Raw genomic sequence first — 18,288 nt, 5'->3', positions numbered from 1 at the left:
GTCCAACATAGGGCTAGAAAGATGGCTCATTGACTGCACTTCCAAAGGACCTGGGTTCAATTCCCAGCAACCACAAGTGTCTGTAACTCAAGTTCCAGAGCATCCCACTCCATCACACAATCATATATACAGGACAAACACCAATACACATTAAAACACAATGACAACAACAACAAAACTATCCAGCACAGTTGTCTCTAGGTCAAGACGGCTTCTGCTACCCAATGGATAGCATCTTAACCCCCAGAGGACTAGGTACTGGCATTGTAAGGAAGGTCTGTGTCATGGGCCCCACTGAGCTGGTAACTGTGTCTCAGGGAGTGGACTAGGTAATAGTTTTCCCAAAGGGACACCTGCTGCTTTATGTAGAACAGAGAATCCTCATAATCTATTCCAAAGAGGAAATGGAAGGAACTCTGAAGGTTTTGTGGAGTAATGCACTCTTTCAACAGAAGTTAATAACTGGCCTTTAAAGAGTATATTTAGTATCTGTGTTCAGCAGGTGGCACTGCTATCCTAGTGACTAGCTTAGTGTTCTAGCAGTACCTAATGGGTATGTGTTTGCCTGTGTGTATGTGTGTGTGTGTGTGTTCACATATAGAGGTTGATATTGAATATCTTCCTTTGTCTGTCTCCACTCATTTTTTGAGAGATGAGCTTTCTCTGAATTCGGAGCTGGCAGACCACTGGGCTCCTGGGCTCCTCTTGTCCCTGCATACTCAGTGCTGTGATAAAGGGCACTCTACCACACCTGCTTTTTACATGGTTGCTGGGGACCCACACTCAGTAGAACAGAGGGACTGTTTCTACTCCTGTTGCCCACTGCTTCACTTGGGTAAGAACATTTACCACCAGGTCCCAGGATGTCTTCTCTTGTGTTTGTATCTGACTCAGCCCTATCCCTTCTTGCTCAGAAAGCTAGGTATGCCATCAGCCTATGTTGTGCCCCTCCTCGACAGGGTCTTAGATATGGTTTAGCTTGTTTGTAAACTAAGAATTTAACTTGCTGTTGTTTTATGGGTGCTAGTAGAAGAGAAAGTCCTAAATCAATGATAGTGGAATTTATTAGGCATGGCACAGAAAGGCCTGAGTACAGATGAGCCAGGCCCTCGCATTCTTGGCATACTCTCCAGGGCCATAAGAGCCCGAGAGAGCCATGCAGAACTGCCTTTTCTGACACAAGTAGTAAAATTCAAGAAGAAATGCGTATGCTACTATTGATTTTATTTGAGAAATGTTTGAAGTAAAAAGACTTCAAGACTAACAGAAAATATTGGGAAAGTTCAGTGTCCAGTATGTGTGATAAAATTTCTAAGTCCTCTTTGTATATTATCTGAGTTGAACCCTAATACCTACTGGGAGGGGCATGAAGAACACTGTTGTCATGTCACATTAGTAGCTGATGGAGCGGTGGATAGCTCTCCTTTCTGTGGTCTCTTTTGCTTACTCTACTCTGAATTCTCTCTTTAACATCACCATGTTACTGTTGGTACCTCATTGTGTCCTTGGTTAATGCAGTAGCTTTAGTATCCTGCCCATCTACTGGACCCAGTGAATTTAAAATAATAAATAAGACCTGCACATTCTTTGGGAAAGCATAACTATGTGATAAAGAAGTTATGGCTGTTCTGGAGGCCGACGTGGGGCATAGTCACTGGAAAGCAACCCCCCACCCCCTTTTTTTTGAGACAGGGTTTCTCTGTGTAGCCCTGGCTGTCCTGGAACTCACGCTGTAGACCAGGCTGGCCTTGAACTCAGAAATCTGCCTGCTTCTACTTCCCCGAGTGCTGGGATTAAAGGCATGCGCCACCACGTGGCTGATTGAGCTATAGAAAGAAAATATTAAATAGGCCAGCTCTGCGATGGTATGACTGCTTTGTAAATCCTCTGTGCATGAAAAAGCTGATGTGGCTGTATGGCAGAACAAGACTTCACATTGGGTCGGAAAGTTAAATACTATTCACATATGTACTTGCAAAATAACATAGGATAGGCATCGGGTTTAGTAATACTCTTAGGAAATTTGGCTTTTGTAGATAGCTGGTCATCATAACAGGCCAGCCAGATCAGAGTCAGCAGGATGATGGGCAGCCCCTGACTCTGCTGTGATAATCTTGCACTAAAGGCTCTAACCAATAGCCTGGCAGTATAGCATTGTGCATTCTAAGAACAGAGGGTCTCAGAGTACTTTACCAGACTGGGAAGAAATTGCTATGCAAAACCTTTTCGTGTTATAGGAAAACACAGCTACTTTCAAATAAATTGATAAGGACTCAAGACACAAAAGAACATATTTAGCTTAATATGTGGTAACTAGTGGGTAAATATTTGTTAACTTTTTCCTTTATTGAAATCTAGGCTGATAGCCAGCTTAAAGCTTTTCCTCAAATCACTGTGGCAAAAGCTTTTATTTTTAAGCCAACTTGAATATTACATGCTTGAAATTCATGGCCTTTGGTTTTAACTGTAACTTTAACTATGGTTTATTAAAACTTTGTTTTTCCTTTAGTTGGGATGAGACTCACTTTGGAAAAATGGGAAGTTACTATATTAACCGCACCTTTTTCTTTGATGTACACCCACCACTGGGAAAGGTAAGCAGTGTGGTGATTGACAATCTCTTACGTGGGCAAGACTGGAGCCAAGGGTTAGGGTTGGACTTCATTTTTAGACTTCAGAATTTCCTTAGATTTCTACTTAGATAGAACATCTTTGGTGTTAGGGGTTCTCTGGGCTCAGAAATGGAGAAGAGCATCCATCAACTGATGGATGGATACACAAATGTAGTCTGTTCTTTTTTTTTTTTTTTTTTTTTGGTTTTTCGAGACAGGGTTTCTCTGTATAGCCCTAGCTGTCCTGGAACTCACTTTGTAGACCAGGCTGGCCTCGAACTCAGAAATCCGCCTGCCTCTGTCTCCCGAGTGCTGGGATTAAAATGTGGTCTGTTCTTGTAGCAGTATGTTATTCACCCATATAGAAGATAGTGATATTCTGATACCAGGAGTTTTCTTCTCAGGATGATGCAGTGTTCTAGAATGACATAGTAGTGATGATTATACAATCTTGTAGATATATTTAAAACCACTTTTAAGATGATTATGTTATGCAACTTCATCTCAATTTTATAAAATAAAATAGTATAATATACTATATACGTAAATATGCCCTAGAGAAACTTAAATTATAAAACTTAAATTTTTCCCTCTCTTAAAACCCAATATACATATTAACCTTTTCTTCTAACATTTTATAGTTAGAAATTCTACCAAATAATTTATTTTACTATTTTAACAACTTCTCCTGAGAAGACAAATGAATTCACAAAAGCCTTCCTAACTAAAGACTCAGACCTTGGGGTCAAGGCTAGGGGAATGGAAGGCTAGGGGGAATTGAGGACAGTTGGCCCAAGGAAGGGTGGTTACCTAGGGTAGGAACAGGGGACAGAATTGCTATGGAGGAGGTATAGGCTCTAAGCCTAGGAAAGGGTAGAAAACCATGCTTCTTCCTGTCTGTGTATTGAGCACAGAGACAGGCAGTGTGTCTGGGCCTGTGAAACTCAGATACTATTGAAACTCTGTGCTGCCAAAGGGAGCACTGCTCCTCCCCTCCTCCCCTCCCCTCTTCCCCTCTACTATCCTCTCCCTTCTCCTCTCCCCTCCCCTTCCCCCACTTCTTCCTCTTGGAGAAGTGCCTGTTTCTGCACTCTCTTTCTGCTTTCAGTCCCTTATTCCTCATGTGTAGCTTGTAGCTCTTTGGCCACTCCCCCCCACCCCTTCTTTGTGATTAGGAGCCTCATTTCCTTTTAGTAGAAGGCCAGTCTCCAGCAGTCAATCTGCCAGGTCCCTTTCCTGAGAAAGCTGTCATGTTTCATTTCATAACAAAAGAGAAGGAGGGAGGGAGGGAGGGAGGGAGGGAGGGAGGGAGAGAGAGAGAGAGAGAGAGAGGGAGGCAGGAGGCAGGAGGCAGGAGGCAGAGTGTGAGAGCTCCTCACTGACCTGGCCCTTCAAATTATGGAGTGTTTTCCTCCCTAAATGTTCAGTCTATACTAGTCCCAAGAATTTAGCTGTGGCACAAGAAAGGGTTTGTTTCAAGCTCTTTAGACAAAAGATCCTTTACTGGGTGGCAGCTGCAGGACATGTGGCATTGGTATTTATGTGGCCAGTTGTCCAGGGAACTTAAGGCTAAGCATTCAGCTGCAGAGCCCGAGTCTTTGGATCTAAACACTTCATGTTTCCTTCACTCCTCTCTCCTCAGATGCTGATTGGTCTTGCTGGCTACCTGAGCGGATATGATGGCACCTTTCTGTTCCAGAAGCCTGGGGACAGATATGAGCACCACAGCTACATGGGAATGAGAGGAGTAAGGCTTCCTGCTTTATAGACACTGACTAATCCCTGGGGCCACAACCACTCAGAGTGGAGATGAAGGGACTTCAGGGAAGTGAGGACAGACAGTGACTGAACCCATCCCCTTAAATAGAAATCTTGGAAGAGTTGGGAAGGAAGGAAAGAAAGGGAGGCCACAGATAGCATGGAGCCGTGCACACAGTGACCTGTCATCCCATGCTTGTGTTGCACACCTCTGCCAGGTTTCCCTTCAGCTGTGGCTTCCCCACACTGTCTCCAGATTCCTATTTCCTCGTTTACATTGAAGGTAGAGCCCTTAGAATCTCACTCTCAAGGAGGCTTCGTGCCCGTTCCAGTCCCTCTGTGCCCTGATTCCAAGCATCAGCTTAATGGAACATGGCAGAATCTAAGTACTCAGCTCCCTGGGAACAACCTAATGAGCCTGTGAAAGCTGGCCTCCAGCCTGGCGTGTCACACCACTTTGCTTTCACAAGTCAGGTTAGTCTCTCTGCTAATCATGGGATGATCTGTACAGTCCTTCCTGCCATATTAAACAGGGGGTGTCCTGTCCCCCTCAGTCCATACTCTCAAGGGAATTTTTTTTTTTTTTTTTTTGGGAGAAAAGGTCTCGCTATGTAATTCAAGCTGTCCTGAAACTCACTATGTAGAGCAGGCTGGCCTCAAGCTCACATCTCTCACATGCTGGGATTAAAGGCTTGTGCCATCACACCCAGATTTCTCAAGAAATTCTTTCTTCCTAATGACTGTTGAACACCACAGAGTATATATAATGCTCACCATGGACTTGTAGAAATTGAAAAGGACAAACAGTTGGATTTGTTCTCTTCACTCTAGAGCACATTAACTTTACAAAAATGATGGTCCAAAGGGAAGAATTTCTCCTTACCCTGAGCTTGTCTGTTTACTACTGATGGGCAGACTAAGTTAATTAAAAAGAAACAAACAAACAAACAAAATCCCCAAATCCTCCAGCTTTTAAAGTGTTAAACAGTCATCTTTCCCAAATCAAAATGCATCCTGGGGGAAGCAGGAAGGATGTTGGTGTGGAGGATATTCACTACTGTGAGTTCCAGTGCTTTGCCAAAACTTCAGATGTCTGCTCTTCTGGCCAAGCATCTGCAGGTTCATATTGTTGACACTTTCTTTTTTTCTTTTTTTTTTTTTTTTTTGGTGGTTTTTCGAGACAGGGTTTCTCTGTATAGCCCTGGCTGTCCTGGAACTCACTTTGTAGACCAGGCTGGCCTCGAACTCAGAAATCCGCCTGCCTCTGCCTCCCGAGTGCTGGGATTAAAGGCGTGCGCCACCACGCCCGGCGAATGTTGGCACTTTCATTGTGGCCCTGGGAGTTGTCACTTCTGGTAAGTTTGGCCTGGCTGAACCAATGAAAGAAGGCCTATGTAGATTTCTATAGAAATTATGATTCCATGAAAGATTTTGAAGAGATGAAGAAGGCTGGTGTCTTTCAGAGTGTGAAGTGATTCCAGAATGCAAAGAATTCTTTGATTGCACTCCATAGAAGTTCATTGTTGACCTGTGTTCCTGAACTATTGTTGGGTTTGGGGTGGAAGCCAAGAAAACTCATTTCCGATATGGAAACTTCAATACAAGTTTTATTTTCTCAGCACTCAGGGAGGTGGCTAGTTCAGGATCTGAACTGCATCTCTGAATGGAGATTGTACAACATTTTTAAAGGATGAGAACACAGAGTGTGTGTGGGGGAATGACTGGGAGGGAGCTACAGTGTTATCCAATTGTATTTTGACACTATGGGTTAAGCAAGGGCGTACCCACTGGACTGTATCTAGGACACCTGGCTTCAAGGTCCTTAAATCATTCTCCTAGACATTAGGTCTGGAGCTCAGAGTGATAAGGGGACAAAGGATCATGTCAGCTGCCTGTGGTTAATTAGGGCATAACAGACAACTGGGTAGATATCTCTATAACTTGTGCACCTTGGTTGAGATAACAGCCGCTTCTGCATTTGTCACCATTTAACCGACAGTTAAGAGGATACTTGGATAAGTGGGATGGGTGTTCATTCCTAGGCCTGGGAACACGCACTTGTTTGCCCCTACCAGCAAAATGGAAAAGTTGTCCCTGAGATGTCTGGGATCAGACAACTGTTTACAATAGAAGCTGTCCAGCTACAGGGAAGTCCCTAGCATCCTAGGGCCTGAGCTCTTGAATTTAGTTTAAATAAAATGGAGTCTGAAAATGAAATGCTAGTACTTAGGATACGTTTCTTTTCCCAACACTATAAAACATGAATATGTAAGCTAAGGAGTAATTTCTTTCAATAAAAAACTAACAATTATATGGAAAAAATGCATTCTGTAGATTAAAAGTGCTTTCTGGTATCCCCAAAGTAAAGAACAGGGGAAATATTACAAGAATAACAGAAATCTCAAAAATATTAAGATGCCTCAGAGATGTCTGCCTCAGCTTACACCCATGGACACTGGTGTTGGTCAGGCATTTTCTGTGTTAGTAAGCCTTGAACTCATTTACTCCCCAGCCTGAGTCTATGAGGTAGGAGCTCCACTTTTCCCATTGCACTGATGGGGGTGTTGAGATAGGAGACAGCTGGCAGTGGTGGGTAGCCTGCTTCTTCCTGTAAATGTCATTGATTTCGTGCCAGTTCAGAGGGGGCATACCAACTGTCATGTAATTCTATACTATGACACTACCCTTGCATACTACAAGGTGACTTCAAATTCCCTAGACCATGCTTTAGACTGGGTCCTCTATCTTAGACACTAATAGACCAGGCAAGCTGGTTATTTGACAGCTTCTCTTCCTCCTATAGTTCTGTGCTTTCCTGGGTTCCTGGCTGATCCCCTTTGCCTACCTCACCGTACTGGATCTCTCCAAGTCCTTCCCAGCAGCACTGCTCACCGCTGCCCTTCTCACCTTTGGTAAGTTGTCTTATGCCATATGTTTTGGGAATGGACTGTCGCACCATGTGGGTGGTTGGGAATCAGTACAGTCAAGTGTCACGTCTGTGCATCCAGTTCTCAATTAACTTTAGGATTGGGTAAAATATATTATGACTAGTAACACTTAGGTGGGGTGTGTGTGTGTGTGTGTGTGTGTGTGTGTGTGTGTGTGTGTGTAACATGAAGTTGACAGTTGTCTTCCTCAGTTGTCTTCCTCAGTTGCTCTCTATTATTGAAGCAGAACCAGAGCTTCCCAACTCTAGTGAGTCTTATTAGCCACCTTTCCCTGAGTATCTCCAGTCTCTACCTCCTGGGTGCTGGGATTACATGTGGTTGCCATGCCTGCTTAGCTTCTATGTGGGCTCTGAGGATCTGACATGCAGTCTGCATGCAAGACAAGTGTTTTTGCAATGAGCCATCTCCCCAGTCCCTTTTATATTCTTTCTGTAGGGCACTGGTAATCCTAAACATAGGTTCTCTTTAGGTTACTTGTATTTACATTTTTGTAAATATCTGTAATTAATGGGTTAATTTTGCTTCTCTTAGGTTAATGTTACAATTAGTTTGCATTTCCTAAATTTATTAAAACTGATGAAAAGGCAGATGCCCAGAAGTAGCTGTGAAGCAGGAAATAGCAATGGGGCTTAGGTATTTTATCTAGATCCTCACATGGATAGACAAGGGCTAACTGTAGAAGTTAGTTCTTTTGCTACCTGTATTCATGAGAGTGAATTCATGACCTTGTGATGCTTTACATGTAAAGAAGTCCAGACCAATTTAGGTGGGTATTTTAGGGACTTGTCGGACAGATAAGCTGCCTAATGTTGCTGGATATATGGCAAGGCTATAGGGTTCCCTAGAGTGAACAAGTGGCTTTCTCCTGTATCTGACTTTTTCTCTTCAGTTACTCACAATCAGTCATTTCTTCATTTTCATTCAATACCTGTTTCCTAGGCACCTACCCTATACTAGGCCACCTTTCGGGCTCCAGATAATACCCTGATGATATGCTGTTCTGGAATATACCTATAGAAGGGCAGACCAATAAGCCATTACATTATTAAGTCTGCAACAAAGCATGATACTCTCCTTAGCATTTAAATTGTTTACTTTGTGTATAATGGAGGGAGACACATGCACACTTGCCATGGCACTCCTATGGGAATCAGAGGACAATTTATGGGTACTGATTCTTTCCTTTCACTATGTGGGTCCTGGGAATCACACTCAGGTCATCAGGTATGGTGGCAAGCACCCCATCTTGCTGACCTATCATCTCACTGGCCTTGTAATGGAGCATCTTTAGCAGTTGGTGCCAGGTTAGACATAAAGCAGAGTGGGGGTAGATTAATGGGGAGCAATTGTATTTTAGATACGGTAAGTAGTGAAGAACTCCCTGGGAAGGTAGAGTCTAGCAGAGTTCTGAGGGAAGAATATTCAGGTAGGGAGAACAGCCTGTGTAGTAATCCTGGAATGGTGTTTAATAGACTTGAGGAACAGCAAAGGCTGGCGCAGCGAGGGCACAGTGAGTACAGAAGGTTAGAGTTGGATTTGGATAGATATGGAGGCCATTCAGGATTTGGCAGCTGTCCTGAGAAACTTTTGGTCTGAGTGAGATGAGAAGACTGTGGAGGGTTGAAGCAGGAATATGACAACTTAAGCTTTTTTAAAAAATCGGTCTGGTACTGATGTAGGCACCAACTCCCAATCAAGATGTCTTATAAGAGTTTCCTATACATTTGTGGTTTGCAACTGTGTCAGCTTGTGGATCCTTTTTGATGGTAAAAATGAGGAAGTGGCCTCAAGGCTGCTCTGAGTTAATGATAGGACTTCTTTGGGACTGAGCACCTACAGGTAGCATAGATATACTTCTTATTGTTGGGCCAATGATAATATACAGAATAATGATAGCATGCCCCAAGCTGAGTCCTTCCCCTTGCTGTTAGTCTAGTGGTGATCAATGACTCAAGACTGCTTGATTGTTTCCTGCTGTTAAGAGTGCTTTTGATTTTCAGAGCTCTCTTTCATCACTCTGCATTTTGACCAGCAAGCCCCTGTTTTTCAGACACAGGATGCCTCACTCTGTCCCAGTACATCCTCCTTGACCCCATCCTGATGTTCTTCATCATGGCTGCCATGCTGAGCATGGTCAAGTACAACTCCTGTGCTAACAGGTCAGCAATACCATCTCGGTTGGGGTGACGGGGTGGGGATCAGAAGCCACAGCAGCCCCAGAAGTTTGACTGTGGCAGGGCCAAGGGGGTACTTACAGGATTTTGATTCAAGCTGAGTTTAAGAAGAACATGCTTTTCATTTGTTTGTTTTTTAGATAATGAAAAATAAATTTTAAAATGTTTTCTCTAATGGATGCTTTTAGTTTTGGTTTTCACAAGACTGAGAAATTATCAGTTGTTAAGAGGTGTTTTAATGTTCAAGTCGGTCGGTATACAATGAGTAGGAGCTTATGGGTATTACGGAGGAGTCCTGATGCTGCCTCCTCCCAATGCCTTATCAGCTGCCCCTTATCGCCAGTGCTGTTCCAAGGAGCCCAGGGACATCTCATCCTGCACATTCTCTATCCGCTGTAGATACTGCCTCAGACCTACTTGTCTCCCTGCCTCAAGGCTTCCATTCATGCTGACATGGTGAATTCTCCATACCAGCCAAGAGGATCCTCCCAGGCCCAGCTTTAAAATGATCTGGATTTTGGTCTACTTCCAGAACCCTTCTATCTTTCTGGATCCTTCTCCTGCCTTTGAGGGAGTAGAGTAGGTCATTCCATATTTTCAAAATACTGTATTCAAAGTTCCAAAGAGCTGGTATGTCCTAGGCTGTCCCAGGAAGTCATGTGTTTTGACCCCAGCCAGTGACTCCCAGCCTACTCGGGTTTAGTGTTATCTTATGCTTTTCCCACTTCAGTTCTATCTACTTTTAAAAAAGTAATATCAAGGATTGAGCCTCCATCACTGAGCTGTATCTTCAGACCCATCTCCTATATTATGAATACATACTGTATGCCAGGAACCATGCCAGGAGAGAAGGGCAGAACTACGATGCTGGCTTTCAGAAATATTCATTCTGGCAAGGGAAGTGGCAGGTCGTCAGGAAATAGGCTGTCAGTACAGCAGGCTGATCAGGAACATCAACCTTGTAGCTGATTGCCTGCCTTGAACTGCGTCATCTCTTGCAAGCTACATTGCTTAGATTCTTTGTGCTTCTATTTCCTTATGTATAAAAAGAAGATAATGAGCTCTGGCTTACGGGGGTGTGATGAGAATAAGGGTATAATTCTTGGAGTAGTGCCTAATATGTAATGAACATTCAACAAATGCTCTTTGGCAGGCCCAGAGGTGACACAAAGGATAAGTCTGACTTGAGTCCAGAGAACTTTTCTGGGTTTTCCTCTTATGTCTCCCCGACTTGTTGCTAGTGAAGAGTAAGTTTCTACATAGAAGGTCCTATGCTTAGCCATGAGCAGCATGGAGCCTCCTCCACAGAACATGCTACTTTCTCTCACACTGACTTGCCTGTGGTTTGAAGGCCTTGATGGAGCACAATCTCCTTGAAGCCTCGCCACAGTCCCCTGGCGTTAAGAACCCTCCAGGCTTAGGTGCAGCATAGCCCATCTAGGTGGTGCTCTTGATTTCCAGTTTGATTCTAGTCGCCAAACTAAACTTTGTCTTATTGGTTTCTAGGCCTTTCTCTGCCCCCTGGTGGTTCTGGCTCAGCCTGACTGGCATTAGTCTTGCTGGTGCTTTAGGGGTCAAGTTTGTTGGCCTCTTTATCATCGTGCAAGTGGGGTTGAACACTATTTCAGACCTCTGGCACCTGTTTGGAGACCTCAGCCTTTCACTGGTGAGAACTCATGCACTCGTGGAGATGTCTTTGTTCCACAGTGCTGCTTCCCATTAGCCTTTCTCTGCTTCTGTCTTAGGTAGAGGGAGTGGCTGTGACCTGTGCTCTGTGTCGTGGGCCATGGGCAGACCAGACAGACACAGCTTTCCTCTGTAGACAGCAGGACATCAGGGAATGGGGCTGGAGTGGGATTGGAGTGGTATGAAGGGAGCAATAGAGTGACAACCTGCCGTTCTCTTTTGTCGTTGCTTCCCCTCACCTCCCTCCATTTCTTTTAAGTTTCCCAGCCAGCTAGAAGAGACTGTCGAGCTGGATTCAGGCCAAGGCCAATGAGGAAAAATGACTGGGATGACTGAACTTCTGAATTTACAATTTCTTTTTCTGACCCAGGGTTTCTGTATTTGGAAGCCATTTATAAACACTGTTAGGATTTTTAAAATGATTATATTAGTAATCAAGAGTTGATTTAGTGCCAGACACTGTACAAATGGTTTTTTATCTTATCATTAAAATCTTATGTGGTGGGTGTTCATTACCATTCACTGATTTGACAAATGAGGAATTAGAAACCCTGAGAGAGAACTTTCCCAAGGTCCTACAGGTATTACAGGTAGTAAGGGGGAAATCTGTGACTCAGGCTTGGGTTAGGCAAGCTCCAGGGTTCAACTACCAAATTCCCAACATGTCAACATGTTTATTCCTTCAGAAAAGACATAGAGACCATTTACTAAATGCAGAATGCTGGGAATGTATGGGCGACTACAACATGATCTCTGCCCTCTGGAACCCATGATGGGGATTGTAGGAGGGGGGGAAAGAAAAGGAGAGGACCTATTACAATCCTACTTTGAACAGAGCCCAAGTTCAGGTGCTCCAGGGAGCCTTGTGAGGTTAAGGCCAGCAACAGTTGGCCATGTGATAAGGGGTTGGCATAGTCAGTACAGGGAGCCTTGGCAAACTAGGGAAAGTTCAGTGAGCTGGAAGCCAATGTTCAACAATAGCCTTACCTTGTCAGTGGTCATGGGTTCAGTGCCTGGAAGGACAACAGGGAGCTGGCCCATATTATGTCCTTGAAGTGTGTATACATGTGTGTGTGCATGTGTGTGTGTGTGCATGCGTGGGTGTGTGTGGGAGGGTAGAGGGTATAGAAAGAAAGGCTTAGGGTTTCCTCTTACTCGTCTTTCCAATGTGCCTCATGCTGAGTATGAAGGAGATTCATGTGCACACTGCTGTGATGGCTCTGTTGCAGGTGACTGTGGGGAAGCACCTGACTGCTCGCATCCTGTGCCTCATAGTGCTGCCTCTGGTGCTCTATGTGACCATTTTTGCTGTTCATGTCATGGTGCTGAATAAAAGGTACAGCAAGAACCTTTCCCTTCTTGCTTCTGGTCTTTCTCTGACACCTAAGCCTATGTGGGGGCTATGTGATTTCCCAGGCCTGAAGTTAGGATGAAGGTGGGAACTTTTTCCTGCTCCCCCTGTGCTTTCTCTTCTGCATACCCTAAGGCTCAGAAAACCTAGCACCTAAAGCCAAAGTTAAAGGAGGCAGAGGATTCCCTAATAGCCTAAGTGTGCCTACTCTCTAATCGGAGGGAGGCCTTTCACTTTAGCGAGGATGGACACCAGGGTTGCAGTGGGTGCTGATAACCAGGACACCAACAGCAACATCTCATTCAGTAAGGAGCTACTAGTTGCTAAGAACTGGGTTTAGCATTATGCAGTCTCAATTAGCTATCATTATTAGTGAGTTCTTTTGGCTTTTTAAAAATCTCCTATTTATAAACGAAGAACTACAGGGCTGGAGAGATGGCTCAGCAGTTAAGACTGCTCTTCCAGAGGTTTTGAGTTCAATTCCCAGCAACCACATGGTGGCTCACAACCATCTGTAATGGGATCCGATGTCCTCTTCTGATGTGTCTGATGACAGCTACAGTGTACTCACATACATAAAATAAATAAATAAATCTTAAAAATAAAAGAAGAAGAAGAACTAAGGTTAAATAAGGCTAGGAGCATCACCCATGTCACCAGCTGGTAAGGTGGGATTTAAATTGTAGTTTCTCCAACTCTATCTATCATCCTTGTTTGTTTCATGAGATCACCCTGCCCTTCACATTTTCAAATCTCCTCGTAAAGTAACTAAGGGCTATTGAGAAATGGCAGCTTTGTTTGTTTTTTTTGTTTTGTTTTTTGAGACAGGATTTTTCTCTGTAGCCCTGACTGACTTGGGACTTACTTTGTAGACCAGGCTGGTCTTGAACTCACAGAGATCCTCCTGAGCAGTGGGATTAAGGGTGTGCGCCCCCACCACCCAGCTGGACATGGCAGCCTTTACTTTCTTGACTCTCTTGTGCTTCTCCTTTCTGCACAGTGGGCCTGGTGATGGCTTCTTCAGTTCTGCCTTTCAAGCCCGGCTTTCAGGGAACAGTCTTCACAATGCTTCTATCCCTGAACGTGAGTGTGCTGACACGGGGCTTTCCTGGGAGTTGGCTTGGGTTGTTTTTTTGTGTGGGTTTTGTTTGTTTGTTTGTTTGTTTGTTTTGATTGCCTATAAATAGCAAACTGGGAGAGAGAAAACCCAGCATTAAAGTACAAATACTCAAGAGTCAGTTATTATAGTATGCAAAAGAACTTCTTTGTAGCTCTCAAAGCCAGCTCTGTAAGAAGGCCATTCTGTGGGGGTGGGGGGGTATAGGGGACATTTGGGATAGCATTTGAAATGTAAATGAAGAAAATATCTAATAAAATAAGTTAATAAAAAAAAAAAGAAAAAAAAAAAGAAGGCCATTCTGAGAGAATGTGGTCACAGAGCAAGGCCTTCTAGGGGGCAGTTGTAGGCTGCACCAGTGTTCTTAGAGTTTTGTGCATACATACATATACAATTATGTATACAGTCACAGGGAATAATTAGGTGTTCACCTTCCAGGGATAGTCTGGCATGAAGGACATCCATTCACGTGTTAAGTACATAAAAGGGAAGAGCCAGGTGAAGAGGCACATACCTTTAATCCAGGCAGAGGCAGGCAGAGCTCTGAGTTTGAGACCAGCCTGATCTACATAGTGAGTTCCAGGATTGTCTCAAAGAAAGCAACTTTGAGGGATGGAATACAATACTAGGGATTAAAGCCCATGATTAGTCAGTGCTAGGAGGCAGCTCAAAGGGGTTCCATATACATGCATCCATATTCATACATGTAAAGGTTTGCCTTGGTGTTGGATCTGCAGGGATAAGTAAAGGTCAGCAGGTACTGAGGAGCAAGAGGTCGTGTTAGGAAGAAGGGATGGTGTGGTCAAAGCCAAGGGCAGGGTAAACTCAAGGCCCAGATTATATGCTGAGTCTGGAATCTTAAGTAAGGAAGAGAGTTGGAACCCAGATGATGAGGGCGGGAGATACTTAAGGTATTGGACCACATGGAAGTTTCTGAGCAGGCCGGCAGCTAGGAATGCTGTGTATTGTGGAGTTAGTATGGCTGGAATAAATTATAGGATGTCTAGGATGGTAAGTGTACCCACTAGAAGTCATTTTAGGGCTGTACCTATGGATCAGGGACAGCCAAGAAAGAGCGTACCCAAGAGGGACAGGCAAGGGAGGAAAAGAGATGGCACTGTGGCCCTGAGTGCAGGATGACCTTCATCTGCTGAGTCCCAGTGCCAGGAACACAGTGGTGAGAACCAGGAAGGCAAGAGAAAGCACTGAATGGAGGGGCAGCATATGGCGTTAGTCCTTAGAGAGGGAGCTTTGGACTGAAATTTGTTCAGGGCAGCTTAGGAGATGTTTCAGACGTAAGGCAGTTGATGCTATGGTAGTGACTATACAGAGGCTGGAAAGAGGAGCATGCAAGAGAGAAAGGAATGAGAAGAGAGCTGAGCTGTGGAAGAGCAGTGTGCAGGGGAGTGTGGAGTCTGAAGCAAAGTGCTTGTGCTGGGGCTGAGCTTAGGCATGATGTGAATGTGGGGAGCTTCCTCTTGAGTTGCTCCCATTGGAGTGAGAAGGCAATTAGGACTCCAGCCTAGGCTGGCCTGGGCCCTATGATGTCTCTAAGAGGACTGTGAGGCTTAGGGCTTGCAGCAGCTCCCCCCCCCCCCCCCCCCNNCCCCCTTCCCCAGGCAGGGTGAGCCTGGTATCCTCTGATGTCTTTCCCCTCCCCCAGACCTGGCGTATGGATCTATAATCACTGTGAAAAATCTCCGGATGGCCATTGGCTACCTGCACTCTCATAGGCACCTCTACCCTGAGGGCATTGGTGCTCGCCAGCAGCAGGTGGGTAACCACGTGAAGTATGGTGGCAGCCACACTGAACTGTCCTTTGTGACTGAACCTGTCTCACTTTCTTGCTTGTCATCTGTAGTTCACCCATTTTCTATTGACTGAAGTATTTTCCTTCCCTTCCTTTCTTTGGTTAACCTCAGCTTCTTTAGGTTTTAGCTCAAGGGTTCCTCCCTGTCTATCTTATGATTCCTCCCACCCCCAGATTGGTGCCTTTCCCCCTTTATCAGATCCTTTCTTGTCATTTCTGTCTGCCTCTGGGTACCTCTTTTTTTAAGGGACTGTGAGGATTTGCTTCTCCCATCCTTTTGCCTGATCCTGGAATTCTCCTGTGCCTAGCACAGCTCCTGGTCTGGAGAGTGATGAGAAGAGGGAATAGTTCCACAGCAGGCCTAGGTCTCAGCTCTAAAATGATTTAAGACAGTTAACGTCTATAAAATAAAACCGAAAAGTTTAAAAAGTATTTTAAAAGAGAAACAAAGCTACTTATAATCTCAGATCTGCCTTTTTTTCAGACATTTTGGAACATTCTACTATAATTAGGTATCTGAGTTCCTAGGAGACCTGTATTAAAAACTCCACCTACAGAAAGAAACATTTCTGTGGGAATGGGGAAAAGGCTATACTTATGATAAAGAAACAGTATTTTTCCTGGGAGAATTTTGATAATGGCTCTTATAAGAACAGAAAACATTCCCTCTGTATGTGCAGGGGACCCACAGGACCCTGACGTCTGTGAACAAATCCCAGTAGATAAACAGGACTTTGCTTTGTTTCATAAGTGTGAGCCAAGATGTTTCAGCTTTTATGTATCCTTAATCATTTGGGGTTTTTTTTGAGAAACAATGCAAATTCTGTTCAAATAACTTAAATATTACCATGCTGAGTGATTCCCCATATGTGCTAGTTCCCAACTTTTTTTTTTAAATTAGTCCTGTTGTATCTAATTGAAGTTAGAAGAAAAACTCAGGAAAAAATGCCCGTATTTCCGTTGTTTCAATATTTGTTTACATACCTACATAATTGTATATTTTTGTCTCTCTTTTGGGAGCACTAGAGTTAGCTACCCTGCTTGGAATGCTGACTCCTCAAACTATATAAGCTGTGTCATCTTGAACAAATGACCTCACCTATTTCTTTGTAATATTTCGGGGGAAGTAGTAGCACCTGTAGCCCAGAGCTGTGGTGCTGACTGAGCAGGGTGGGGCTTGTCTGATGCTCAGAATAGTACCTGCTGCTGAGTGGTAGCTGCTTTGAGTGTGAGCATTCATGAGCCACTTTTGCATGCTGTTTTAAAAAAATGCTCCAAAACATTTTTACCTGTGTATTATACTCTATTCCATGTATACAGTATCATGTTAACTAGTCCTCTTCATAGATGTTTATTTTATGTCTTTTAATTTTTTGCTGTTAATCACTACATTATAGACATTCATGAGTGTATACACAGTTTTTTTTTTTATATAAATCAGTTATGGCTATGGGTTAAAACTTTAGCATGAGATATTTATGGAGCATTTTAGTGTTATTTACCCACATATTAGGAAAAATAGTAGCTTTGGGATTTTTTTTGTAAGTATGCATGGGATTGAGACGTGGGCACACAGGTGTGTATGTGCACGTGGAGGCCAGTCATCACTGTCAGGTGCTTCCCATAGTCACTCTCCACCTTAGTTTTTGAGAAAGTGTCTTTCACTGAGTCTGGAGTTCACTGATTTAAACTGCTTAGCCAGCAAAGCCTAGGTATTGTCTGGTCTCAGTAGTAGGATTCTCAGAACACTAGTTTTTTGTTTTGTTTGTTTTGTTTTGACACACAAGTTGGGTATCAAACTCAGATTCTCATGTCTGTGCAGCAAGACCTTATTAACTGAGCTGTCTCTCCAGCCCAGGGCATATATTTTAGTGATTTATTCTTGTTTTATGTACATTGGTGTTTTGCCTACACATATGTCTGTGTTGGATCCCCTGGAACTGGAGTTACAGGCAGACATGGGCCGACATGTGGGTGCTGGGATTTGAACCTGGGTCCTCCAGAAGAGTGGCCAGTGCTCTTTACCACTAAGCCAACTCTCCAGCCCTGAGGCATTATCTCGATGACTTTTAAAATAGGTTAAGTCTGCTGCTTCTCTGTGGAGACACGTATAATGGTCCTCCCTCAAGACAGCTGAAACTCTATTGACAACATACCAAAAGAAAGAAAAAGAAATTTAAAAGTTCTTAAACAGTAGGGCCTCAAAATTCTGAAAAATGGAGAAAATCTTATTTAGGAGTGCCATCTCTGAGTCCCACTGGGAAATGTGGCTTCCTGGGTTGGTAGCTGGGGATCCTGAAAGATGTTCAAGTGGTGTTAGTTTGCTGGGGAGTGTTCGTGTCCAGCTGTGCGGATCATAATGGTACCTCCTCCCTTCTTTCTGCCCTCCACTTAGGTTACCACCTATTTGCATAAGGACTACAACAACTTGTGGATTATCAAGAAGTATAATACCAACACAGGTAATGTGATGGAGACTGAGAGCCTGTGCTGCTGTGCACTGAGACCCTCACCTTGCTCATGATGCTGGGTTCCTGAACACCTTTGACATCTTTACTGACCTCTGGCATCCTTTGGAAGATCACTGAGCTCTGCTGTGCTCCAAGCACAGTTGAAAGTGTAGAGGAGGAGCCAAACAGAGCAGAGTTGGAACTCAGGTTTCATCCAGGAAGAGGTTAGATAAGCTCATCCCAGAGGCTGCTAGGTAGCCGTAATTGAGGGTACGTGGGAGTTGCTTTCATTTCCAAACTGTCCTGATATGATAGAGTATTGTTTTCTCTCTCTCTCTCTCTCTCTCTCTCTCTCTCTCTCTCTCTCTCTCTCTCTCTCTCT

At 44.0% G+C, this 18,288-nt stretch overlaps 1 protein-coding gene and 1 pseudogene across 1 annotated transcript in view; both read left to right on the top strand.

The window, feature by feature from the left end:
* Positions 1–18,288, top strand: part of Pomt2 (protein O-mannosyltransferase 2) — a 41,334-nt gene that overhangs the window by 5,517 nt on the left and 17,529 nt on the right. The window contains exons 2-10 of the mRNA XM_021201751.2: positions 2,510–2,594; positions 4,255–4,359; positions 7,174–7,282; positions 9,369–9,477; positions 10,999–11,158; positions 12,408–12,514; positions 13,530–13,612; positions 15,310–15,419; positions 17,852–17,918. Of these exons, the coding sequence (XP_021057410.1) occupies positions 2,510–2,594; positions 4,255–4,359; positions 7,174–7,282; positions 9,369–9,477; positions 10,999–11,158; positions 12,408–12,514; positions 13,530–13,612; positions 15,310–15,419; positions 17,852–17,918 (935 nt within the window). The remainder of the gene's footprint in view (positions 1–2,509; positions 2,595–4,254; positions 4,360–7,173; positions 7,283–9,368; positions 9,478–10,998; positions 11,159–12,407; positions 12,515–13,529; positions 13,613–15,309; positions 15,420–17,851; positions 17,919–18,288) is intronic.
* LOC110324617 lies at positions 5,403–5,845 on the top strand (annotated as a pseudogene).

Source organism: Mus pahari, chromosome 7 (genome assembly GCF_900095145.1).
Source record: "Mus pahari chromosome 7, PAHARI_EIJ_v1.1, whole genome shotgun sequence".
NCBI lineage: Eukaryota > Metazoa > Chordata > Mammalia > Rodentia > Muridae > Mus > Mus pahari.
Note: the sequence above shows the minus strand (reverse complement) of the source record. Positions and strands in the feature narration are given on the sequence as shown.